This window comes from Drosophila virilis, chromosome 4 (assembly GCF_030788295.1).
Source record: "Drosophila virilis strain 15010-1051.87 chromosome 4, Dvir_AGI_RSII-ME, whole genome shotgun sequence".
Classification (NCBI taxonomy): domain Eukaryota; kingdom Metazoa; phylum Arthropoda; class Insecta; order Diptera; family Drosophilidae; genus Drosophila; species Drosophila virilis.
The window spans coordinates 28,430,266-28,457,080 of record NC_091546.1 but is presented as its reverse complement, the minus strand read 5'-3'; the positions used below and the strand labels follow the sequence as shown (position 1 = coordinate 28,457,080).

Here is a 26,815-nt window from a genome sequence, read left to right as displayed (position 1 = left end):
GCCAAAATTTAGTGGTATACAAAATTCTATTCTATTCAAACAAGCGCCTATTGAGAATCCGATAAGTTGAATCCAACGACAAGCGACTAACCAGTATATCGATAGTTCCTGTTTCTGCATGCCTGGCTTGTCGATAGGCAATATTTAGTGCTGAAATTATAATTCTATCGACTTCATCGCGCATAACACATCTCTATGAAAAATAATTATTGTGGCGGGAATTCATGGGTTTTTCTCTTGGATTGTTTTTAAATGCTTCTTAGCCCATTAAAATGCTTACGGTTAGCCAAATATGCGCGATACTACTCTAAGCTATCAAAGGACATGAAGTTTCTAAATGTGGCCGAAAAGAATGATGCGGCCAAAACGATTGCCGGGCTCCTATCAAATGGATCCGCGCATCGGGTAAGCAACAAGTTTATTATATATTGGATTGCACATTGGTTTATAAATAATAATTCTAGCGTGAAGGCTACTCTGTGTACAATAAAGTGTACGATTTCGAGGCACAGGTGCGCGGTCGGAATGCCAAAATGGTTATGACCTCTGTGTCGGGACATTTGATGCAATTAGAGTTTCTCGTCTCGTACCGCAACTGGCGCAATGTGGATCCACGTTCGCTTTTCGATGCGCCCATACGCAAAAGCGTCGGTGAGAACTATGAGCCCATTAAGCGGACACTGGAACGCGAAGTACGCGGCTGTCAGGGCCTGATCATCTGGACGGATTGCGATCGCGAGGGCGAGAACATTGGCTATGAGATTATTGATGTATGCAGGGCTATTAAACCCAATTTGACGGTGTATCGTGCAAGTTTCTCGGAGATTACGACAACTGCAGTGCGCCGCGCATTGCTGCAGCTGGGACAACCGGATAAACGCCAAAGTGATGCGGTGGATGTGCGCTCGGAGTTGGATCTGCGCACGGGCGCGGCAATTACACGTTTCCAAACGTTGCGCCTGCAACGCCTGTTTCCTGAGAAGATTGCAGACAAGCTCATTTCGTATGGCAGCTGCCAGATACCCACGCTGGGCTTTGTGGCAGAACGTTACAAGGAGATCGAAGCATTTGTCTCCGAGCCCTTCTGGAAAATCAGGGGTAACTATTTAGCATAAACTTAAGATGACGTTACTAATGCAGTGCTCTTACTCTTGCAGTGCTGCACACCATTGAGGATTTGACGGTGGAATTTAATTGGGCGCGTAATCGTTTGTTTGATAAGGAGGCATGCGAAAACTATTTGCTGCTCTGCCTGGCTGAGCCAGAGCCGCGCGCAACTGTAGAGAGCGTCACAGTTAAGCCTAAGCACAAGTGGCGTCCCACACCGCTGGATACCGTGGAAATGGAAAAGTTGGGCTCACGCAAACTAAAGCTATCCGCCAAAGAGACCATGACCATAGCAGAAAAGCTATATAGCAAGGGTTTTATTAGCTATCCACGCACAGAGACCAATCAATTCTCCAAAGAATTCGAACTGGCGCCACTCGTTGAGCAGCATACTGGCCACGAGGCGTGGGGCGCATTCGCACAGCGTGTGCTGGAATGGGGACCAAATCCACGGAACGGCAACAAATCTGATCAGGCGCATCCCCCCATACACCCCACGAAGATGGTCACAAGTAAGTTTAACGCTGTAAAAGTAATCTATTTAACTATTTGTTCTGATGATGGATGACTGATTTCATGTGCAAATTGTGAGTTCCAAACTTTGCGGAAAAATTTATGAATATGCGATGCTCCAATATTGGAAAATCCACACGGACGTTCTAAAAAAGGCCGTAATACCTATTTTAAATTTAAGAGCAAATTTTGCACGGAGGAAGCCAAGCTAATAGATACATTTATGTTAAAACTCTACCCGCAGATCTTCAGGGCAACGAGGCACGCGTCTATGAGCTAGTCGTGCGTCACTTTCTCGCCTGCGTCAGCAAGGATGCTGTCGGCTCGGAGACAATTGTTAGTATAGACATTGCCGGAGAGAAGTTCAGCGCCAATGGGTTGGTCATACACGAGCGAAACTATCTGGATGTCTATGTGTATGACAAGTGGAGCGCCAAGCAGATACACAACTATGAGCAGGGCCAGCGCTTTGAGCCCACAGAGATTGTGTTGCACGAGGGCGCAACAACGGCGCCACCGCTGCTTACCGAAGCGGATCTCATAGCGCTGATGGAGAAACATGGCATTGGAACAGATGCCACTCATGCGGAGCACATTAATACCATCAAGGAGCGGGGATATATAGGCGTTGTGGACAAGGGCGCCTTAGTGCCGGGCGTCATTGGCATGGGCCTGTACGAGGGCTATGATGCCATGGAGTTGGCTTTGGCCAAGCCGCTGCTGCGTGCTGAATTTGAAGCGGATCTTAAACGCATTTGCCTAGGCGAAAAAGACCCTAAGCTGGTGCTGCGAGAGCAAATAGCAAAGTATAAGCAGGCTTATCAACAGATTATGGAAAAAATCACAGCCATGGATGCTAAGATAGCGCAACGGATTAATGAAACTCCGGCGGCGGCGGCTACTTCTGATGCATCGCAGGAGCAATCGATAAACATACCGCGCGAGCTCTTCCAATGTCCCAAATGCGAACTGGCGCCTCTGGTGCTCAAGCCCAAGAAGGTTCAGACGAGTTTTTTTATAGGTTGTCTCAATTTTCCCGACTGTAAGAATGTCATTTGGCTGCCTGAGGATTGCAAGGAGTACTGCGTGCTGGACGAGTGCTGTCCCAGCTGTGGTGAGGGGTACCACATGCTTAAGTTTCGCTTAAGCAACGCCTACTATCGTAGTCTGTTTAATGCGCCACATGGCTGGTACAAGAATTGCTTGCGCTGTGATGAGCTCTTTAGGAGCACCTTTAATATTAATCTGGATCAAGTAAAGCGGGTGGGCGGCATCGTTGGGCATGCGCCGGGTTCAGGCGGTGGACCAGGAGGAGGGGGAGGTGGTGGCGGTGGATCTGATCGTGGTCCAGGTGGAGGTGGCGGTGGTTCTGGTCCACGCGACTCTCCAGGTGGCGGTGGTTCTGGTCCACGTGGTCCTCCAGGTGGCATCGGTGGCAGCTCCTGGGGCACTGCATCCAATTCAGAAACTCAAAAGCCAGCTAAAACGAAGCGCAGCAATAAAACTTCACATGAAACAACCAAGGGCCCGCAAAAGGCAACCAAAACCAAGCGCACGACCGCTGCAGCAACAACAGGCGGCATTAGAAACTACTTTACCAGCACCAACCAGGACACTGCCAACCTGGATGGCTTCTTCGACAGCAACGATGGCTTCGAAGAACAACTACTAGCTGCTGCAGCCATGGCCGAATCAGGTGCCGCTCCAAATCCACAACTTGATACAGACATTGCGGCCATCTTTGCTGCCGAGGATGATGCAGATTTTGAGGCGCTTCTGGAAGCGGGCGACAGCAATAATCAACCAACAGCTCCAACAACAGATAATTTAGACACCAGCTTGACGCAATGGATGCGCAAAACGTACGAGGCCGAAGAACAGCCAATGCTATGGGGCAGGCAGGCGCGTGCTGCTGCAGAGGCGCAGCCAACGGCGAAGCGGCCGCGATTGAATGAAAATATTGTTCCTTCAGATTCTGCTGCTCCTGTGGTGCTTTGCAGCGGCTGCCATCAGCCGGGGCGGCAGCAAACTGTGCGTAATGATGGACCCAACCATGGCAGACTTTACTATAAATGCCCTAAGCCGAAGGAGTGCAAATTCTTTCAATGGGCAGATGAACATGGCCCTACAGCAGGCGCCATGGCAGAAAGCGATTGGGGTACACGAGGATCTGCAGGAGCGCAGATGAACAGTGGATGGGGTGGCGGAAGTAGCACAACCAGTTGGGGCGCACAGGCAGCAGAGCAACAAAACAAAGGCAAATCTCAGGAAACCGGCCATTTAGGAGGATCCGGTCAGCTGGGCGCAGGCAACTCGCAGCAGACCAGTTCATGGGGCACAAAAGCAGCTGCTCAGCAAGGTATGGACGGCACATTGGAAGCCAATACATGGGGCAGTGGCAGCACTTCCTCTAGTTGGGGCACAAGAAGAGCTTCCCAGCAAGGAACAGGCAACTTGCAGCATACCAGTTCATGGGGCACAAAAGCAGCTGTTCAGCAAGGAACAGGGAACTCGCAGGACAATAATTCTTGGGGCACAAAAGGAACTTCGCAACGGAGCGCTGGGAATTCTCAAGAATCTCATAGCAACTATGCTTCAGGTTGGAGCACAAAGCCAGCGGCACAGACACGAATTGGCAGTTCCCAGGCATCAAATACCCGCAACAGCAACCACAACAACAACTCCTCTAGTTGGGGCACAAGCGCTGTCACAGCCGCCGTTCAGCCGTGGGGCAGCAGCAACATGTCGGCGACTAGTTCTCGAAGCAATCAACGTGGTGCTGGCACCAATGTACGCTCCAATGGCAGCAGCACTGTGATTGTCACCCAACCCATGCAACCCAACGCCGTAAATTGCAACTGCGGCAAACCAGCCAAAAGTCTGACCGTTCGCAAAGATGGGCCCAATCAAGGACGACCCTTCTATGCGTGTGAAACGCGCGAAAAGTCTTGCGGCTTCTTTCAATGGGGTGATACAAATGAGCAACAAGGTGAGCATTGGATCTAATTGATGACTACGACTATTTAATACTCTCTATCCAATTAGCAGGCAGCTCGAATGCATCGAGGGACAACGCCAAGACAAGCACGGGCTCTACCGCTCCCACTGGCAGTCGCACGCGTCGCTGTGGCCTGTGCCGTGCCGAAGGACACACGCGCCAAAAGTGTCCGCGCAAAGCCGATTTTGACTACTGATCAAAACATAAAAACAATTACCTCTGTAATTATATTCAATTTAATTTTAAACATTTATTGGAGCAAGCAACAGATATCGGTTATGTATATAGCTGCATAGCGCAAAAAAATAGATATGTAACATACACACGCACAGTTAAGGTACACATTCTGTATATAAAATTTATGTGTGTCGTAAATTGATCCACACTTAACAAACAAATATTTAAAGCTCTATTTGCTGAAGATCTTGAAAAGAGCAAAGCATTAAATTAGCCATATACTGCTTAACACTCGTTGAACATGCCCTATTTAATTTGTAAATAAAATGGCAATATTTCAAATCATGATATTAAATTTGACACAAATGAATGTAAATATCTCTGGAAAAAAATTAAATCTACACAGTGAATGCTAGAAAACTATAACTGCTTAGAATTGGCATTTGATAAACAATTACTAATTGAATATTCTAAAAAGAAATTCCAATTTTTAATCTCGAACGTTTTAAAGGTTTTTTCTTTATTATATGAAATATATTCATATTAAAAGTTTAAAAGTTCATTTCCCTTTTTAGATTGTATTTAATTTTTTTTTGTGTATACTCATAAATATTTTCCGAATATTGAGATTTTGAAAGTTCTAAAATTGTTCAGTAAGCGAACGTTCTCTGTATTTAATATCAAAAAATTTGTTATTTAACTACAAAGTTGAGCATTAAAAATAAAAATCAAAACTATTTTAAGGTTTACATAAATGTATTATTATTTAAATTTGTTGATATATTAAAAAATATAAAAAAAAAAGGCTGAAATAATATTTAAGACCTTTTGCTGGCAGACATGTTTTTGTAAATATTAAACAGTATATAGCTCATCTAAGTCCAGTTACTTATTTTAAGGTTATGTTCACATAAAGATTTTGTTTATATAATCTGTATATAGGCTTAAAAAAACTAGTTTTTGTATAGAGACGCGACTATATATTTTGTTTTGTTTTTAACATACATACACGTTTCAGTAATCGTTTTCTAACACCTAGAGCTTGTTTGTTTATTTCTTTGTAATACATTTTTAAATTGCATTGTGGAGTTAGTTGAAATAAAATTCATAAGCTTTTATGAAAATATAAGCATAAATACATCGAGTGAATAAATAGTTAGGTTTACGTTAAGAGCATTTAAGTATCAATTACTTGTGATTATTATAAAATATTGAAGTAGTTAAAAACGATAAGAGAAATGCATTTGACAGTTTTAAAACACATTTTAGAACACATTAAAAAACAGTTTGACAAGTTTTTGTTAGGAAATGCTCAAAGTTTTTATAAACCCAACGTTCATATATAGTTTAAAAAGTTTATCAAGAACAGTTTTTAGTATACATTTAAGTTATAAAAACTTTCCAGAGCAAGGTTTTGAGATGCTTAGTTGAAAATATTGGAACGTTTTAAGTACATATTATTGGTAAACACAGACTTGGGGTTACTTAAGTTAATGGACGAGCACTCAACACACGAGTAAACTGCGCGCTTTGAGATGCTTGGTTACTGGTATAATTTGCCAAGATTAAAAGGGATTTTATATTAAAAATATATATACAATGGAAAATATATATTTTTTTCGGGCATGTTTTGGTTCTCATATTACTCAAATTATTTATGTGGATAATTTCGAAGAACAAGACTCTTTCTTAAATTTTTTGACTTTGGTCTTACGCTTAAAAAAAAATCCCAATTTTGACTCCAGCATATGATATATTAATATTGCCATGCATTTTGTAAAACAAAAATAATTATATTTATATAAGCATTAGGAAGAACTGATTCGATTTTTGCTGCTCTCCGTTTCTATGCTTAATCTTAATCTCTAATTTTTTGAAGATATGTTAATAAAACTTATTTTTGAAATGATAATTATTATTATATTGTCCGAGTCTCTCTTATAGGTTTTTATTCCGCATTGTTGGGAAAGGACTTTTCTGAAATGAAGTAGTTTTTTCACATTTCATATTTAACGCTTGCTGATTAGAACAATATTTGCAGATATTTTAAAGTAATGTCTCTGTCTGTTATATAGAATACTACTGAAACACTAATGAAACACGTAGCTTTATAAATGCATACAATAGAAAATTGTACTGAACGGACTGATATCCTTTAACTAAATTTGGACTTTTAAATATAACATATCTAATCATTCTCATAGTCTCTCATACTGGAACGAAACGAAAAATCGACAGAGCGGAAAGGATAGCATCCTCGATATTAATTAATTCTTTATCCCATTCGCACGCGTAAAATACTAGAATGGAACGTACGCGGAACACTGAAAACCGAAACAAGCCGTGGGAATTGATTGGGTAAGTGAAATAACTATTTTTTTTTTTTTTTTTGGCAAATTATACCATATTTTGAGCTGCAATCGGAATGTTATTTTTGGGCTTTATATTTCGACCTCTGGCGTGAATTTGCGTCAGAAGTAAATCTCCTCCTCCTCGGGTTTGGCGCGTGGAGCCTGCCCGGAGTTGGCCAAAGGAGTAGCTGTGCCGCGCGCTGTTGATACATGCGCATTGCGGCTGCTCGTTGGCGTTTGCCCCAGACGCTGCTGTCCTGCGTAGTGAGCAGCCGCATTTGGCGTTATATTCGCGGCAACAGGCGTTGTGGCTTGTTGTATGATGGCCGGTGAGCTACCGGTGCGCGCATGTTGAGGCGCGGGCGTGGGCGTGGCCATTTGACGATGCTTATCGGCCAGTTTGAGTGGAAACAATTGCTGCACCCCGCCGCTGGAACTAGAGGCTGCAGCTGGCGATCCGACACTATTGGAGCTATTATTGAAGCTGGCGGATTTGTCCACACGCGTACCGGAGGACAATGAAGACAGTTTCATGGGCAGCTTTTGTTTGACCAGCGTTGAATTCGCCTTGGGCGCATTATTGGCGCTCAGCAAATGCACCGGCGGAGTTTTGCAATTGGAGCTGCCGGTGAGCCACTTCTCTTTGCGTCGATCAATTGTGGAGGCAGTTGATGTGCCGCCCGCTGATCCGGTGGGCGTGTCCAGCTCGTGTGCATCCTCGGGCACTGCCACGGGCGCCAGCGCTGGCGATAGCGTTGGCAACGGCGTGCTGGGCGATAGCAACAGACCCTGACTGGACAGGAGCTCCATTTTGCGATATAGCTGCTCGCGCTGTTGACGCACATCCTCCTGCTCGGCCTTGATCTGCTGCTGCAAATTTAGCTGCTGGGCACGCATCTCAGCCAGTTCGTCCATTTGCTGTTGCTTTTGACGCAACCAGGCGGTCTTCTCCTCCTGCAGTTTATCCTGCAAATTTCGCAGCTCCTCCAGCTGATCCTTGTGCGTATAGGCAGAGGCACCGCTACCACCACCACCACTGCTACCGCCGCCGCCGCCACCACCACCGCTGCTATTCCGCGGTGATTCGCGATACAGGGCAAGCTGCAGTTGCAGACTCTGTATGCAGGTCATCTGCTGCGAGATAATGCAGAGGAGCGTGTGCAAATGATGCGAGACCTGCAGCACCGCATAGTTATGCTCCTTGCTGTTGGCGGGCAGCGTGCTTGCATGCAGCTGCAATTGCAACTGAGGCGATGGCGTTTCTGTGGGCGTTTGGGTTTTTAGTTCACGCTTCTCCTCCAGCTCCTGCAGTCGCGGCGTCAGTTTGGCATCGCGGCCCAGCTTGCCACGCTTCTCGTCGAAACCGGCAAAGGTTTCGGCGCGCTTTGGCAGCGTGGGTGAGGCATAGAGCACGCTCTGTTTCTCACCCACGCTGCTGACGGTGCGCGAGACGGGCAGGCCCGTTGCGGCACTATAGATGCTCGCCGCCAGCTGGCTAATATCCTGCACGGTGTTGAGCACGCGACGCCAGAGCTCCGTGGTGTCGCAGTCTGTACTGACCAACTCCTTGTAGGAGCCAAAGGCGGCCAAGAAATTGGCTGCGCTTCCATTCATATTGGCCATATTGAGATCCCCAAACGGTTGTTGTTGCTTCAGCAGATTGAACTGAAGCAACAGCTTTTCTTCCAGCAGCAGCGCTTGTTCGATGTCCTTTTGACGCATCTTCTCAATGGTCTCGCGTTTGTTGACGCCAATGCGCAGCTTCTCCTCGGCGGTGAGAGCCTCCGCTTCAATAATATCCGTGGCGGGACAATCGAGCACCGCTTGCCGGATGCTCTGTATCCAGGTTTGTTTATCCTTTGGCGTTTGCACCTTGAGCTCATACATTTCAGGAAAATCGGGATTGGAGCTGATTATATAAATACCACGCGATTCGGTGCCTGCTTTCTCGCGTATTAATAACTTCTGTAGCGGCACCACGCCCGCCTTGTGCTCGGGCGTAAAGAATGCGTATTTGTTATGCGCCGAGTTTTCGCTGAGAAAGCACAGGCAGTCCGTAAGCACCACAACCAAGACCAGTTGGGTCTTGGCGCGACCCTGCATCAGCGTGGCCAGTCCATCGAATTTAAGGCGACGTCGCGACTCCACACCCAGTTCGGTTTTGCGAAAGGGTTTATTTTTATATATAGCAAAAGATTTGGCATCAACGCGCCCATAAATCTCCAGCTGTCGCTCACGCAGCTCTTTCTCCGCCACACAAGCATCCACGTCAACCAGTAGCGATTTAACTAGATTCAAGGCATGCTGCAACTTGTCCGTCTCCAGTTTATTATCACGTGCGCTCTTGAGCAGCGGTTCGATCAGCAACGGATATTTGGTAAGCCGCTGGGTCACAAACAAAATGCACTCCGGTATGCCCTTCTTTTTGAGCAAAGGATTCTGCAGGCAATGCTTATACCATTCGGCAAAACTGGGCTCCGACAGGCACTGCTTGAACTGTTCCAGGGCGGTGCGATGATTGGCACAGAATTCGCCATATGCCAAGCGCAGACATTGCGCCTGTTCCAGCGAGAAGAACTCCAGCAGTATGTCCGCAATGCTGTCCACCAGCAGATGTTCGCGCTGTTTCTGGCGCAGCTGGCGTAAAAAACAAGTGTGCAGCTCGGTTAACTGCTGCAGGCGCGGGAACATGCTGTGCGTATTGAGTGCCGGAAAATGCCGCTCCAGACTCTCCACAAAGACTTTACGCATAACAATCAGCGTCTGGCAGTGATGCTTCTCGGTCATGATGAATTCGTAGATATGCTCCTGACGCTTGATTTGTAGCTCCTTAAGCGTTTTCAGCTGCTCCTTGGGCACATTGGGCGTCCAGGAGTCGGGCTCCTGCAGCACAATGCCTAAAGCTGGATCGGCGCCCAAATCCTGCGCCTCAATGGGCGGCTCATTGAGAAACTGCAGCTCGGCGGCGCGTATGAGCGGCTGTTGATCCTCCTGCTCTAGCAGTTGGTGCTGTTGATGCTGTTGCAGCGCCTCAGAGCCATCGCAATAGTCCTGACCCGATGTCAGTTTCTTGCGTTCGAGATGCGCATCCATGTCGATTAGTTGGACACCACCCACCAACGACTTCGTCTTGGCCTTGGGTTTCTTTTTGCGAAAGAACAGGGAGCCGCGTTTGGGCCGCTTCTCTACATGATCGTAGACCTCGATCTTGGCATGCGAACGTAACAGACTCTGATTCTCATCTTCGCTATCTGTGAGATGGCGCGCTATGGCCTTGATGTCCTCCTTGGCAATAATCGACGACGTCGAGATGCTTTTCTGCAACGGTATCCGGCTGATTATTTCCGTGGCCAGACTCCTTTTTGCGGCAATTCGCTCAAAATCTCGCGCCAGCTCCGCCTCGTTCAGCGAGTGCGTTGAAATGCCTGCAGGGAAAATGTAAAAAGGAAAACAGTGGGCAAAGCCAAATGAATATCAACTTAAATAATTTACTAAAGTATGCGCAACCTAATCTTGGACTTCGTTACGGGGCACTGATAACACGCCCCGTGCGGTTCTTGTGGAACTTCTTATCGTAATCGAACCCTACTAAAAACCTCGACTACTGCGGCTTATTAGCGCATATGAAGCGTTTGCTTTGTGTGAAAACCTAGAGATTTTTTAGCATGCCAGCAATTTCAATATATGTCTAAACGCTGCCTAAAACAAGACGGTTTTAAGACATTATTTTGTATGGAACTGGACAGTGAGCCTTGGCTTTATTTAATCAAATTTTGTGGACGTATTTATTTCTTCATGGTGTGTCTGTGACATTATATACATTTTTATGAAATTGTACATTTTATCCAATTTATTTTTAAACTTCTTGGAGAACAAATTCAAATCCTTGGGTACTAAGTGGAAAGCTGGCTGTTGACATTATGTTTTATAATCCCATCTGGTTAATAATAAAATATCCCTCGACAATGCTAGCCATAGAAAATACCTGTCCATTGGGATCATCAGACGACCTTCAACAGACAACGCATCTACAATGCATATGCCAGACGCATTTTGCTTAATTATTCTTATATTGTATTCAGTTTTATGGCAGTTTTATGCCACAAAACCAGCCCACACGGAACCAATTATAGAAATTCTATTGTCACCAAGTATCACTCGGCATTGCCCGTTCAATGCCATTTTTTATACCAATCCCGTCCATTTTCAGCTTGCGGATTCCACATTCAACTCCGAAATACTTGGAAAATAATTTAAGGCCGATTAGATGAAGAACATAAGTGATGTATACAATAATTTGCCAATATACTGTCTTAATGTTCACTTACAAAAATAAGCTAGAAAAATCCAAATAAAAGTCTGGAGAGGGGAGGTCCCAGGGGGTCTGGGAGGTCCCAGCCAATGCAATTACTCACCACCTGTGCTGTTGCGCGCTGAGCGCCGACGCTGTTCGGTGACGCGTATGGTTTCCTGTTCCTCACTGTCAAGACTGGAGAGGCTGACGCTCTTGTTAGTGCAATCGCCCGTGGCATTGGCATCGTCCACGGCCGTCCAAGACTTGCGGCGATCCGTGTGCAGCAGCAAGCATTGTTGTGGTGCCGCTGACCACATGACGCCAACATTGCTGCCGCCGATGCCGCCAGCGGCGCAAGCGCCCACATTACTGAGATCGGGCAGCGAGGCGCTAAGTATGGCCGCATTGAGCAATCCATAATTGTTGCCCAGACCATCTTGTTGATGCTGGCTGGAGGAGTTTTTCATTTGTTGCACCGTTTCACGTATGTTTTGCAGTTGGCTCAGTGTGTCCTCGAATATGTTATTGTACTTTGAGGCCGACGCAGGGCTGTGGGGTGTCACATTGATCGTGGGTATCATGTTGTTGTTGTTGGGGTGGTGGTGCATATTGTTGCTATTGCTATTGTTGTTATTATTACAGGGCAGAGCAGCTGCTGCAGGTGCATTGATAACGGGTATGCAATAATTTTGGCTTTCCACGGTAACGCGCGGGGCAGGGCTCAATATTTTGGCTGTGGCACCATTTGTAATGGAAGGGAGTGGTACCGGTGGAGGCGCAGACACATCGGCGACGCCATTACTGTTGCAATTGGAGTTTAGAAAATCGGTGACCACATCATTATCGCTGTCATTGTCGTCGGCGGTGCTGCTGCTGGCGGCTGTGGTGGCAGCGGCGTTGGAGGCGACTGTAGCATTGTGCGTATTTTCCATAATACGAAGTTATAGTTTTGGTATTTTTATTTTTGGTATTTTTTGACTGCTTTGCTTGTGTCTATTCGTAGAAAAAGAAAGTTTAGTACGCAACACCTACAACTGTTCACACACAGACGCATATCTGCACGCACACACAAACAAGGTATGCAGTTCTTGTTTTTCGACTATTATTGATTTTCCCACGCGAACACACATACCGACTCACCCGCCTTGTTGGGCGTTCTAATTGTTGCGCCTTCACCAGCAAGGACGAGCACAACGTAAACAGCGTCCAAGCAACGTCCTTGCACACAAATACACGAAACAAGTGGAACAAACAACAACAAAAAACAGCAGTGCACAGTAAGCGTAGACGCAGGTGAAATATTTTGAGCTGGCAAACACACACAGCAATTGAGCAAACCGTTTAGGGTTTGCTTTTAATATTCAAAACTAAAAGAAGCTACAAGTTAATGAGATTTGCATTAAACACTATTTGAGACACATATTTCTGCTTGTATCGAATCGCTTGGAATAGATTCGCTCAAACGACTCGTTAAACTAAATGAACTAAATGGAACGAACTGGCTGTTCAATTAGTTCCCTGCAGCTCGTAATTTAACATTTTGCTGATCTGTTATTAAAAAATAGCTTTCGTCAAAATATCAATATGAATATATCAAGTATTTACATTTGTTTTTACAAGCACAAATTCCTTATTTCATTAAGCCAAAATCATGCAACTAAAGTAATACATTTATTTACTTATGAAGCTTGAATTTGAATTTTGCAGCTGCTGAATTGACATTAACAGAAAAAATACCAGACTACAAATGTTATTGAGCAATACAACATTTGAGCCTTGCGCAACACTGAGCGGGCGACGATTGCAAGCTAGAGGAGGCATTAAGAATAGAGAATATATTTTTTTAGCTAGTTTATAAATTGGCAAATTTTTAGTTATAACTACATTTAGTGCATTTCATTTAAGCTTGAAACCCGCATCCAGCCATGCAGGTAAGTCTGGCGCCACACTGCAGCAGAAAATGCAAGTACTTAGTGCAGTGAGCTGCTAGTTGCCGATAACGAAACGTTGGCAAAAGAGACACGCAATCAATTGTATCTCATCGTATTTGTTTATGTTCTCATTTTGTTTTTTTGTTTTTGCAGTGGACGGTGATGTTGGCGCTGCTTGCCAGTAGCAGCGTTGTCGTCATTGTCGATTGCTTTTATGTGCCCGGTGTGGCGCCCGTTGAGTTTGTGCGTGGCCAAAAAATCGATGTGAAAGCGGTAAAAATGACCAGCAGCCGGACACAGCTGCCGTATCAGTATTATTCGCTCCGCTTCTGTTATCCTAAGAATGGCACACTCATTTTCAAGTCGGAGAATTTGGGCGAGGTGCTGCGTGGCGATCGCATTGTCAATACACCGTACGAGGTCCAAATGGCAGAGAATATCAATTGCAAGCTACTGTGCAATAAGAAAGATTTGCCTATGACCTGGAGCAAAGAGGATTCGGCCATGGTCGCCGAGCGCATACAACACGAGTATTTTGTGCATTTGCTGGTGGACAATTTACCGGTGGCGACGCGCATTGTCAATGTCAATAATCCCGCCGAAGTTACCTATGAGCATGGTTACCGATTGGGCCAAGTGGATGGCGACAAAATGTACATCAACAATCATCTTAAATTCATACTCTCCTATCACATGTATACTAAGGATAAATATCGCGTCGTTGGCTTTGAGGTGATAACTGGTTCTGTAAGCAACAAGGAGATTAAGTTTGAGGGCGATAGCTGCAATTTTCCGGATAGCCCAAGTCCACAGGTGGTTAATCCTTCGGGCGAAACTCAGTTGTATTTCACGTATTCTGTTGTATGGAAGGAGTCCAAGGTTAGCTGGGCCTCACGCTGGGATATTTATTTGGGCATGCGTGATGTGCAGATCCATTGGTTCAGCATTATCAACTCGCTGGTAGTCGTCTTCTTCTTGTCGGGCATACTCACCATGATTATGATACGCACATTGAGGCGCGACATTGCGCGATATAATACGGATGATAACATCGAGGATACTTTGGAGGAGACGGGCTGGAAACTGGTGCATGGCGACGTCTTTCGTCCGCCCAAAAATACGCGCCTCTTTTCTGCTATAATCGGCAGTGGTATTCAAATCTTTTTCATGTCCATGATTACCATATTCTTTGCCATGCTGGGCATGCTTTCGCCCTCTTCACGCGGCGCTCTAATGACCTCAGGTATTTTTATGTATGTCTTTATGGGCACCATTGCGGGCTACTATGCTGCGCGACTCTACAAGACGATGAAGGGGCGAGAGTGGAAGCGCGCCGCCTTCTTAACAGCCACGCTCTATCCGGGCATTGTCTTCGGGTGAGTTTGATGCTTTAATGTGATTGAAATTTGTTTTTTATTAATTTATTTTCATTACAGCACTGGCTTCATTTTGAACTTCTTCATTTGGGACAAGTCTTCGAGCGGCGCAGTGCCTTTTACCACAATGATATCGCTGCTATTGCTATGGTTCGGCATCTCTGTGCCTCTGGTATACCTGGGCTTCTACCTGGGCTATCGCAAGCAGCCGTATCAGCATCCAGTGCGCACCAACATGATACCACGTCAGGTTCCCGCTCAGCACTGGTATATGAATGCCGCTTTGAGGTGGGTTACCTGCTCCTTAATAAGTTGCAGCGATGCTTAACCATTTTCTTTCTTTGCACAGCACCCTTATGGCTGGAATATTGCCCTTTGGCGCCGTTTTTATCGAGCTTTTCTTTGTCTTTACAGCCATTTGGCAAAATCAGTTTTATTATTTGTTTGGATTTCTGTTTTTAGTCTTTTGTATTCTGGTTGTTAGCTGCGGTCAAATATCGATTGTCATGACATATTTTCAGCTGTGCGGCGAGGTAATCCTGTATACAATACTTTATTTAAATCATGATTGGTTTACGCTTAATCTACGCAGGATTATCGCTGGTGGTGGCGCAGCTTTATTGTCTCCGGTGGCTCGGCTGTGTATGTGCTATTCTATAGCATATTTTACTTCTTTACCAAGCTGGAGATTACAGAATTTATACCCACGCTACTTTACTTGGGCTACACAGGTGCGCGACGAAGAAAGGCAACTAAAAGGAGTGATTAAATAATTTATATTCCTTTTTAGGTCTCATGGTGCTAACATTCTGGCTGTTGACCGGCTCCATCGGCTTCTTTGCTGCCTATATATTCATACTGAAAATTTATGGTGCCGTGAAAATTGATTAATACCTAAGAGACATCACACTGGCACACTATGCTGTACACCAAACTATCCCTGCAATATCATTTGATCGTAATACTTATTGCGTATAATATAAATATGTGAAAGAACGCCTAGCAGTCTGCAAAAGGCCATGTGTAAAATCTTGTTTAAGCTGTTTAGCTCTCAACTCTCAACTAAGTCTGCTATAAGTTTCCTTTTTGCCTGCTGATGCGCTTTAATTACCGACAAAACGCCGATTGAGAAACTTAAGAGTTTAGTTGGGCGTCGCTCAAATTGCGAGTGCATTGCGTAGGGTACATTATAGAAACGCCTAATTTATATATGTATTGTAAAAAAAAAAAAACGAAAACCTAATCTAAGATAAAACATAAAACCAAGAAATCTAATAAACCTAAGCTAATTATAGATTGCGACCAAGTGATTAAAGTACATTTATTTTACTACGATTTGTGAACTAAGTGCTGCGAATTAGCATTAATAATTAGGTCATTTTAAAGCGCTAGTTAATATTTGTTTATGTGCTTTTGAAATTAGCTATTTTTACTCGTCTGCTTACCATTATTAGTTCTTACTGGGACGCCAAAGCGTTTATAACTTGGAATGTCACGATCTACGGTACATTTGAGGATTTTTCCCTTGGTCGTTGAACAGGTGTTCTTAAGAACAGCGCAATGAATTTTTCCCACTATTGTGAAAGTGATATTAACAGCTGGAAATGAACAATAAAATGAAGCTATAATCAAAAGTTGGGCTGCCAGATGTGCAGATGTTATAGATTGTGTTCCAAGAACTGGGCCTTTCTGTTCAGATATATAGAAGCTTTGCGCAGCATAGTTTCACAGTTACATTGAACAGCCCGAGTAGGTTAGATTAGCAATTTTACTTGAACAATCTATAAAGAACTGTTCAAATAATGTTGAAACTGATAAGATTATTATTCCTGGGAGTTGTCGGGTTTCAACTTGTAATTGGCGTTCGATTTTTCGATGATTATTATAAAGTAAGTCGGGATGGGTTAATAATTTAATCAAAAATATAATATTTTGATTTACAGCCACGTGATGTTTCAGATAAAAAACGTATCTTGGGCAATATCACTCATTCAATGTATAATTTTATGGAAGCTGCATCTGCTTCTTGGTTGCCCGCGGATGATAAACATAATAAATGATTGCATACAATGTTATATATATATATTTATATATTTTAATTTTTAATTATCAACTATAACTGACATAGAACAAACTAATTGATAATTTATTTAGCTTGTTTTTTTTTTTTAGTATTTTACACAAAGACGATTTTAAAACTATGCTGTATCTATAAATCGTTTCGTATACACATAACCACATTGACTGCAGTCTAGATACACTACCTATGCGAGCCTAACGCTCATTTAGTTTAGTTAATGCACAATTTAATATGTATTTTAAGTATTTTTCATTTAGTTTATCATTTAATTAGCTTGGACACGACACGAACCCATTCAATGTGAGCGATTAATAAAGTTTTGCATATATAGCATGTAGCACTAGGTTTACAAACCATTACAATTTAAAATTTTTTGGGTCTCAATATTGCTAGTGGATTTGGAACTTAAGATTTACACTTATCCAAAATAGCTGACAGTGTTCCTAATGTGTATGTGTTTCTGCTGTGCCTTTCGAAAACTTTTCAGGTTCTCAGTCAAATGTTTTGCGAATCGGTTTACCTCAACGGGTTCCGATTCTTTAAACGCTAGCGATTCCGTTTGGTCTTGCGACTTACATTGCCCTCGATGATGATCTATATAGATAAAAAATCACAGATTTAATCAATAGTTTACATAATATAGAAATCACGAACAAATTGCATGGCATTTTCTTGTACTAATTTGGCAGGTGGTAACTGCAAATTATAGGGACACTTGAATTGCTGTGGGCATGATTTTAGTTTTAGCTTAAACATAATATCTCGTTTCATTATATATAAATGTATATTAATACCTGTAGTATCTGGCTGGCCTCGAAACAGGTGCCAGGTAGCAGTATGACTGGTGAGCTGACATTGCCAGCTTCTACGCACAACATATTGGGGAATTCGTCGTCGCCAAAGTCGCTCATCTCACGTGATCGATCAATCCACGGATTCCAAATAACTGAAAATGACCAGAAAATATAAAATAACGTGCAAAATTATTAGCCATGGCGCGCTGTAACAAGCTGTTATAGAGATGAACGCATAACAGTTTAGTACAAATTTAACAGCTGCTATCAAATGAGGTGATATGTTAACTTAAAGGTTGAATAATCAGTGACTGTTAACGAGCAGCGACTGTTAAATAACTATTTTAGGGGAATTTCAAATATTAAAAAAATTGTGAGCTTTTACAGCATTTGTTTGCATAAAAAAAAACATTAAACATTAGCAAAACTCCTCACGGTCGGCGTTTTGGCTAGCTGTGAGTATAGATTGGGATTTTTTTAAAAGCAAATTAAATGGGCTTGAAGCAAAAATCATTAAATGACAATCGTAATAAATTCAAAATTTTGTTGACCCTTTAGTTATTTAAATTGGTAAGCTTTTAAAAACATTGTATGTTATGTTAATCAAATGATTAACATTAATTACGTAATTTTAACAGAAGCTGTTCGAAACTCACCCGTATCTGGAAAATTGTATTTGTGTAGCCTCATCTTACGGCCGGATACCACATTGGTAATCACATGCTCCTGCGGTGTATGCTGATAGATGCGATCTGTCCACTCATTGACTGTGACTACCTCGCGACCCTCCTGAAAGTGAATACACAGTGTAAATTTATAGTTATTTGAAGATACTTCTAACTTTACTTGATACAAAGCACCCTCGCGTGTCTTATCTATAAAATGACAGCCCTGTAGTCCAGTTATTTGACAGCGTCGAACATCTGGCACCTTTAGATAGGTATGGAGCAGCATGTTGAATGTAAAGCTCAGATCTTTGCTAGGATTATAGACGCCAATGTGAAAGTGTAGCTCTTTCTCGCGCAGTATCAGCCGGTAGGTGATGCGAAATCTTTAAAGTATTTGCACATGCATTATGTTGTATTGATAGACCCATTAAATACCCACTGATAGTTCCATATAGATCGGGTAAACTCGTTGTCCATTAGCGAGAAAATTGCCTCCACATCGCCATTGTGTAAGCGTTCAGGTGCGCGATCTAAATGCCAGCGCGTGATTCTTGCAAAGCCATGCTGTGGTCCGAAGGACCAGGGTCCAAATTGAGCTGCAAATTAGGGAAGATTGGGTAAGAGTAACGCAGCGTTCTATTAGCATGTGTGAATCTGTACTTACGAAATACAAAGGGTATGCCACCACGTATCGCCTTTTTGCCATCAAACGACGCCAGCTTACTGAAAGTGTATAAAAGAAATTCCGTATATTAAAAATTTCTGTTTTATTTAAAAAAAAAATCTAAATTTCGTTTAAGAAATATTTTAAAAGTATAACTTATTTAGATGTTGTCATTGTCTAGCTAAGCCAAAAATAAACTTAAAATGAATCTAAATCGAACTACAAATTAAAAAAGGAATTTAATAAACCTCAATGGATTTCAAAATAAGATTAAACAACAAGGAGTACTTCAAATTTATTTCAGCACGCCCAAAACAGTTTTATAATTCATAATTAATTATTTAATCATAGCAGCCCTCTCAAACAAATTTAATGTGAGCTGAGTATTGCTGGAATACAAAAAACTATACGTCTTGCTTGATTTCCAAGTGATTCAAATTTTAAATCACAAGAAACTAAATTAAAAGCAACGCGTTTTCTCTCTTAAGAAGGAACAAACGAAAAGATTGCTATTAATTTGGGTTGGGAGCTTTTGAGCTGACAAAATATCTTTCATGAGTTGACGAACCCGCTGCATAAAAACCAGCGTAGACATTCAGAAATTTCAGAATCTTCAGTTTGAGATGGGGATGCACGAAAAAAAGTGTCTGGCAATTGGCGTTTGGCTGGCTGCTTTTTGCTGAATGATTCGGTTGGTTCGCCTTTTAGTTTTTGCGTGCGCTAATTTGCCGACGCATCCATCAACAGGGCCTCCCTTTTGGCGCTCTTTCCCTCTTCTTAGAGACTGGGCAATTGTGTCATTAATATTGTCAGGTTGTAGCTGTGCAATGGATCAGTTTTGCAGTGCAGCATTTTGTGGAATCTATCCAAGTGGCATTTATTGTGGCAGCTCTTTAAGCATTAGCTGCAGCTGCCTGCTCTGATTTTCTGTTATAGTTTCTGGTTCTGGCTCTGTTTTTGGCCCTTCCTCCGGCCACAGTTGTTGCCCCACGTACAGCTCCTCTTGGCTTACACGCAAAAAATTTGTCCCTGCTTTTTGCCACAAGACTCAACTTCAACTGAACTAGCAGCGGTTTTTGTGCTGCAATTTTCATAGTTCTTCGTTGCTGTTGCACGGTTTCCAAACGCCAACGTACAAAAAAAAAGTATTTGAAAATAAAAAAAACATTTAAGAAAACAGGCGACGCAATGTGTAACGAACATTCGGACAAACAGGCGAAGCACATCTAAGCAAAAAAAGTTGTATGGCAACAAAAAATGTTTTATTATTATTGCCATACAGAGTTATACCCTACGAAATGTTATGGGATACACAATATATTAATTATAAACATGTAAAATTCTTAAAAATATTTTAAGAATGCCAAGCATTACAAAATGTTGCCCAAAGCCTAAATGCAACAGAAACAAACCCTAAACTACGGGAGAAAATAAGTGCTAGATAAATATGTAAGAAACTTCCATTTCAATAAATACTTAAGGAAACAATGTGAACACAAAAATACAGCTCCTAAGACAAAGTTGTGCCTGAAAGCTTTCAAACTTAAAATTTTTAATTGCAATACATATGCAAGGCTGTTGCTAACAGCGAATACGCCAATTTCACCGATGTGTATAACGATTTTGTGCCACTGTGCGAGTAATGCACAGTGTACATGGCACATCATGTAGTCGTAGTCGGGATTTATCGATCTAGATGCCGCGCCAAAAAACTTCATTCATAAAAACCAGCGCATTGTTTTCGTTGTTGTTGTTCTTTGTCTTTTCGTTATCGTTGGTTAGAGCAGGAAGCCTAGCTAGCAAGAGAGCGGTCCTTAAAGCTGCCCAGTCCGCAGGCCTGTTTTGTGCATGTGCAGCACGCTCTCTGCAACAAGCTCTCGCTCACTCTCGTTCTCTCTGGCGCTGGCCTCTCTTTGGCTGAGTGCGCGTTTTTTCTTTTTTGCGACTCTTATTGGTTCGCTGGTTGGCCGTGTTTTTGTTGCTGTGCCATACAAAAACATTTTGCCGCCAAACGGAATGTCTAAGGCTACCTTACCCCACCCGTGCTCCCGCTCAGACCCGCTCCTGTTTATACTGCAGGGCATCCTTTGTGGCCAGCTAACGTCCAAGTGTGCATGTGCATGTACGTGTGGGTGTTAGTGCTTCTGTGTTTGTATGTGTTCGTCTGTTGAAAACTTTTGCCCAACACTTTTTTGGTTGCACACCGTTAGTTACGGTGGACTTGCGTAAGTTGCTTCAACTTCAAACGGCTGCCCGTGCGCTTTGGACTTAAAGCGCGTGGTTCCCTCCGCCAATGCGGCGTATGCGTAATATTTAAAAACTTACCTGACAAACAACTGTTCCTGATTATTAACACGCCAAGACACAACTGTGGCGCCTGTAAAAAATATAAAATAAAACAAGCAAATTTGATTAGCAATAGAAGTCCACAAAAATCAATATAAAGTTAAGTTAATATTGAGCATATCAATAAAAAGGATTAATACGAGTTATTTTTGTGTGCCGAAAATAAAATAATCATTCTTCATACATACATATATATATATATATATATATATATAGTTTTGATAAAAGTATTATTATTTTAACAACATAAACATAATTTCATTGGCTTACAGGTTGAAATGCAGGTACAAATATCTTAATGTAGACATGTAAATTTTATCAAACTATTACATTAGCAGTGTCACTTTGTCTTTTGTAAGATCCTTTTTTAACATTTGCTTTTTACATTTTACTAAATGTTGTGCCTGTGTTACATTTTCAATTACATTACATTCTATTTATGACACACTATTAAATTAAAAACTGAATTTAAAAATTGTCACCCATGATGAATGCACACACACACGCACACATGCATATATATATATATATATATATAAATATATGCATATATGCACACACACAAATCTAACCCACCTAGACAGAGAAAAGTCTAAGTAAACCGGCTAAAAGTGAGAAGAATGAGCAATAGACCGACTCCCAGTTTCAATGGCCATTCGACTATTGGGTGGGAGCAACACAGCTGCGTGTGGGTGTTTGTGTGTGTTGTGTGTGATTGTGTGTGTAAGACTGGGCCTGTTTTTGGCCGCAAGCCTGCTGACGTCTAAGCAACGCTTACAATTAGAGTTTTGCGCATAGGCCTAGCTGCAAATTTGAATTTTAGAAAAAGTAAATATAGTGTAACCCAAGCGGAAATCAAAAAGACTAGCCAAAGTTTAAGGTTTGACTCAAAGCAAAGCGCACACAAGACTTGCCAGAGTTGGATCGCATTTTGTGGTGGCAAATGTGTCTGGCTGTGGCTCAAACCACGTCAAAAACACAACGTGGGCAGGGCGAACGAGTCGTAATTGTTGAAAGTGCGCTCTGTACACATAAATATGTATATGTATATGTATATATGTATATATATATATATATATATATATATATATATATAACGCCTAATCGAAATGTGTCGTGAGTAGGGGCCGTACACAGGCACAGACGATCTCTCAAAAAGCCGCTTTTCGTCTAGTTGCGCATATCCCCAAGGGAGAGCGAATAGAGCGTAGCTAGATCATTTGGACAATGCTGATAAGATACTACGACAATCACTTGAGCGGGCTACGCAGTCGATTTGGAATGAGAACAAAACAAAGTTGGCATACTATAAGCAAGGTTAGGTAAGTTAACTTTATTGTTGTACACAGAAAACAAATGCTTTTATTTGTAAAACTGATAGCTAACTGAGATTGACTTTATAAAGGTTGAGTCGCTTTTATTTGAACTTGGACCACAGAAGGAATTGAGAAGGATACATTCTGAAACCAAGTAAAAAAAAATAGTAAAAAACCAATTTTCAGTGAAAAATGGCTTAATCAATTACACACACAGATCAATATTTTATTTTGGGTTGATCTTTTAATGTGAATTGGTTTGATTTCAAAATTTGTTTACTTTGATTCGAGTTCAGTTGAACTTAACTTTGACCCATTATTTTTCCCGCTGTGTATTATCTCTGATAACCTCAATGGGTTGCATAAATTGTCGAGCGTCAGCGCGAACGCGGCTCAAGTCTATAAAACGAAAGTCCATAAAATGCTTAACACAAAAATACAGTGAAATACAAAAAAAAACAGCATTGCTAATCATGCGCTAAAAATAACGCCAACAACTTTTTTAAAAGCTCCGAAACACCAAAACCGAAAATATTAATTGCGAATTGTTGTTGCTTCGCGTATTATTATGTTTCGGTTAATTATGATTAATTATTGGTTTTAAGCCACATACACACAATCAGACACACGCTTACCATGCAAGTTGATTGTGCATGTCGTATTATTGCCACGATCCAATACGACGACACTGGTGGCTGCCACGGCAGCCGCTGTCGTGGCCATTTTGTTTCGATGCAACGGTTCTTGAGGCTCACCCGCTATTTTCGTTTTGGTTGGGAGCAACTGCAGCGCCCCCTATGGTCGATCACTATAAGGGTCTAACGCGATTTTTTGGAAGGATCTTTATTTGTAAATAAGTGTTTAGTTTGTGTCTGGGTGAATTTGTTTGTGTAAACTGTTGCGCTTGAACATAAAAAACAGGGCTAGTGTGAGTTTGAAAATCTTGTTAGTGTTTTTTAATTAAACATATATATATTATTCAAATTAATTGCGAAAAATGTATTCTGTAAAGCAGCCAAAAGCCGGAGCTGCTCACACACAAGCACACATTCGCACAATACACGCAAAAGGCGGCCTCACAAACGCGCGCATTCACACACACATACGGAACGCAACTCGAGTTTTTGTCAATGAATAAATACGTAAGGAAAAAACTCGTGCAAAAAACGTTCAAGCTCGAAGTAGCGTAGTCCGCACTTAAGCTGCTGCGCTCACAAACGACCGATTGAAACTGAAAGCTTGATTTACACAGCTGATGGGGCCTGGCGCAAAGTTTACAAATTGAAACTGAAGAAGCTTAATTCTAACAGCTGATACAATCATTTTATCGCTAATATCGATTGACTTATTACCAAAAGAAAAAATATCGTAGCATCAAACTATCGATAAATTGTTGCATCGTTGTTTTCTTACATCACTAAAAGAAGACTGCTTCTTCTTGAATACGTGAAATTTTTTTGGACATAAAGAGCAAAGGGATTTTCAGTAATTTGGGGCGTAAGCGACAATCGAATCCACCAAAACAAAAATGCCGAAGTTCTATAAACTTGACATTAATCGCACCGAATGGGAGATACCCGAAACGTACCAAAATCTGCAGTCCGTTGGACAGGGGGCATATGGCCAGGTGTGCAAAGCTTTGGTGCGAGGCACCACCACAAAGGTGGCTATTAAGAAATTAGCCCGCCCCTTTCAATCGGCAGTCCATGCGAAGCGCACATACCGCGAGTTGCGTCTGCTAAAGCACATGGATCACGAGAACGTTATTGGACTGCTTGACGTCTTCCATCCGGGCCAGCCAGCAGATTCGCTAGAGCAGTTTCAGCAGGTTTACATGGTGACGCATCTTATGGACGCCGATTTAAATAATATAATACGCACGCAGAAGTTGTCCGACGAGCATGTGCAGTTCTTGGTCTATCAGATACTGCGCGGGCTGAAGTATATACACAGTGCTGGCGTCATACATCGTGACCTGAAGCCATCCAATTTGGCTGTGAATGAAGATTGCGAGCTGCGTATTTTAGATTTCGGTCTTGCGAGACCCGCCGAGAGCGAAATGACCGGGTATGTGGCCACACGATGGTATCGCGCTCCGGAAATCATGCTCAATTGGATGCACTACAATCAGACGGTGGACATTTGGTCTGTGGGCTGCATTATGGCAGAGCTGTTGACCGGTCGTACACTCTTTCCGGGCACTGATCACATACACCAGCTGAACCTGATCATGGAGATATTGGGCACACCAAACGACGAGTTTATGAGCAAGATTTCATCGGAGAGCGCACGCACCTACATACGATCGTTGCCGGTGATGCCGCGTCGCAACTTTCGTGATATTTTTCGGGGTGCCAATCCACTAGCTATTGACTTGCTTGAAAAGATGCTAGAGCTAGATGCGGAGAAGCGCATTACTGCTGAACAGGCGCTGGCACATCCCTATATGGAGAAATGGCATGATCCCAGCGATGAGGCGACATCAACATTGTACGATCAAAGTTTTGAGGAGAACGAGCTACCGGTGGAGAAATGGAAGGAGCTCGTGTTCACCGAAGTGCGTGACTTTAAACCGCCGCAGGCATTCGCCGACCTCTTGCCGCAGGCTCAATAGCTAACGAGGTGTTTTTCAAATGACGGAGGCAGAGACGTCAAGTCTATGAACGATGCTACAAATTTAGTTATTAAAATATGAGAGTCCAATTGTATTCGTAATTTCATAACTGTTTCAAAAACAAGTCACAGCCTTAATGTCCAGTTCAACTTTTTGGTGTTGGTGTTTAACAATATATTAACATACTATTTATGTATATACAGTGAAAGCTCTCTTGAACGGACAAATACGGTAAACTATGCTTTCCTGCTAAGGTAAAAAATTACTAAATTCATTAATACGTTTTTTTTTTAATTAATTAATTTACATGATTTGTGTATTGTTTGAGATAAATTAAAAGCAAAAAATTGCAAGTCTTAAGGTAGCAGAGCTTTCACTGTATATACTTTTGAGTATTGATTGTATAAATGTAAATGTATGTATATTTATGTACAAGTCTTCAAAGTGCAGTAGGTAGCTATATAGCCATAGAAGAGCACAAGCTCTGCATTAATAAAAAATAATGCTATTGTATTTACAAAAGTGCAGTTCAAACCAAAACATTTTGCATTTTTACTTTTACAATAATAGATCCTCCAAATAACGTTCGAATTCCTGTTCACGCGACGGCTGTTCTTTGCTCAGATCCAGTTGTTTGCTCCAAATGTCCTCGTCCACAGTTTCGTCGGGTTTTTCCGATGCAGTTTCACCGCTTGTGGCTGCATCGTCATGTTGCGGCTCTTGTTCTTCTTCTTCCACTTCTTCACTCTCTTGTTCCTTTTTGTCCAGTTTGCGTTTCTTATGCTTTCGTTCGGTTTTACGCACATCCTTCTCCCTGCGCCGCTGGCGTTTGTGCTCCCTTTTCTTCGTTCGGTAGTTCAGCTGCTCTGTATGTACGGGACAGAGACGAACCTGCACAAAATAAAGGTTTAGACACACATTTAACAGCCATCAAATCACGAAATGTTAATGAATTGAAGGGGACATTCAAGGTCTATACCTATATCACATAGTCGATATAAAAACGATATAATCTTTGGTAGCATGAAGATAATTGTCATGCGCTGTTTTTGCCTACCTTAACTAGTGCATTTTGCAGAACACCTTGCTCAATATATTTAAAGTTGACTTCCCAGCTGCGTAAGCCCTCACGCTCGCCACAGTGCCGACTGCCACACTGGAACTGACCCAGGCCGGTGACGACCTCCTGTTCGGTGCGCCAGCGCAAAGCTATTTTGTTATCCTTGTAGCGCGTGAGATCGGCTATGCAGTACTCTTTGAATAATTTTCGGTAATAGCGTAACGCCAAGCGCTGTTCCCAGCTCAGCGATCCATTATCAGCATCCTCTTCGTCCCAAAGGAAACGATGGTTTTCACGGATGACATCAATATCACGTTTATGGCTGCGGGATTCATTTTCAGCAGCTGTGGGCAACACATATTGATTAAGAATATAATTGTGTCGTTCCTTGGCCGTGAGCTTTTCTATATTAATAGGAAATATTGTAGTGCCGCTCATAATATTTCAAGATTTCAACAAAAATACTTGTCGACAGACAAAAATACTAAGAATAAGAAATAGCGATGGTACAAGTTAAAATCGATAG

At 42.5% G+C, this 26,815-nt stretch overlaps 6 protein-coding genes across 8 annotated transcripts; 3 read left to right on the top strand and 3 right to left on the bottom strand.

Annotated features, from left to right (window-relative positions):
* Nucleotides 1-182: 182 nt before the first annotated feature.
* Top3alpha (topoisomerase 3-alpha) lies at nt 183-5,165 on the top strand. Of its 2 annotated transcripts, none has more exons than XM_002057417.4 (5): nt 183-405; nt 465-1,098; nt 1,158-1,619; nt 1,865-4,609; nt 4,669-5,165. In XM_002057417.4, exons 1-5 carry the CDS (start codon nt 253-255, stop codon nt 4,812-4,814), a joined length of 4,140 nt encoding a protein of 1,379 aa, XP_002057453.2. In that variant the 5' UTR covers nt 183-252; the 3' UTR covers nt 4,815-5,165. The 2 variants fall into 2 exon arrangements, with proteins under 2 accessions (XP_002057453.2, XP_015025271.1); XM_015169785.3 differs by having other exon boundaries at nt 184-405; nt 4,666-5,165.
* A 1,954-nt stretch (nt 5,166-7,119) lies between these two features.
* On the bottom strand, nt 7,120-12,924 carry cyst (rho guanine nucleotide exchange factor 18 cysts). The gene is made up of 2 exons (XM_032433122.2): nt 11,562-12,924; nt 7,120-10,571 (listed from the first exon to the last, which is right to left on the bottom strand). The coding sequence occupies exons 1-2, from the start codon at nt 12,370-12,372 to the stop codon at nt 7,267-7,269; spliced, it is 4,116 nt and encodes a 1,371-aa protein (XP_032289013.1). The 5' UTR covers nt 12,373-12,924; the 3' UTR covers nt 7,120-7,266.
* Nucleotides 12,925-13,207: 283 nt separating this feature from the next.
* On the top strand, nt 13,208-16,031 carry TM9SF4 (transmembrane 9 superfamily protein member 4). Its single transcript, XM_002057419.4, has 6 exons — nt 13,208-13,371; nt 13,525-14,747; nt 14,808-15,035; nt 15,097-15,280; nt 15,340-15,478; nt 15,538-16,031. Exons 1-6 carry the CDS (start codon nt 13,366-13,368, stop codon nt 15,636-15,638), a joined length of 1,881 nt encoding a protein of 626 aa, XP_002057455.1. The 5' UTR covers nt 13,208-13,365; the 3' UTR covers nt 15,639-16,031.
* A 646-nt stretch (nt 16,032-16,677) lies between these two features.
* Nucleotides 16,678-23,838, bottom strand: LOC6634316 (uncharacterized). 2 transcript variants are annotated; one of them, XM_015169774.3, is made up of 9 exons: nt 23,251-23,838; nt 21,279-21,330; nt 18,954-19,012; nt 18,729-18,885; nt 18,468-18,672; nt 18,278-18,410; nt 17,622-17,773; nt 17,482-17,550; nt 16,678-17,421 (listed from the first exon to the last, which is right to left on the bottom strand). In XM_015169774.3, the coding sequence occupies exons 1-9, from the start codon at nt 23,336-23,338 to the stop codon at nt 17,374-17,376; spliced, it is 963 nt and encodes a 320-aa protein (XP_015025260.1). In that variant the 5' UTR covers nt 23,339-23,838; the 3' UTR covers nt 16,678-17,373. The 2 variants fall into 2 exon arrangements, with proteins under 2 accessions (XP_015025260.1, XP_002057456.1); XM_002057420.4 differs by lacking the exon at nt 17,482-17,550 and having other exon boundaries at nt 23,251-23,837.
* Nucleotides 23,839-24,026: 188 nt separating this feature from the next.
* On the top strand, nt 24,027-25,769 carry p38b (p38b MAP kinase). The gene has a single exon (XM_002057421.4). The coding sequence runs from the start codon at nt 24,144-24,146 to the stop codon at nt 25,227-25,229; it is 1,086 nt and encodes a 361-aa protein (XP_002057457.1). The 5' UTR covers nt 24,027-24,143; the 3' UTR covers nt 25,230-25,769.
* LOC6634318 (protein FRA10AC1) lies at nt 25,459-26,774 on the bottom strand. Its single transcript, XM_002057422.4, has 2 exons — nt 26,287-26,774; nt 25,459-26,120 (listed from the first exon to the last, which is right to left on the bottom strand). The coding sequence occupies exons 1-2, from the start codon at nt 26,725-26,727 to the stop codon at nt 25,788-25,790; spliced, it is 774 nt and encodes a 257-aa protein (XP_002057458.1). The 5' UTR covers nt 26,728-26,774; the 3' UTR covers nt 25,459-25,787.
* Between the last annotated feature and the right edge of the window lie 41 nt (nt 26,775-26,815).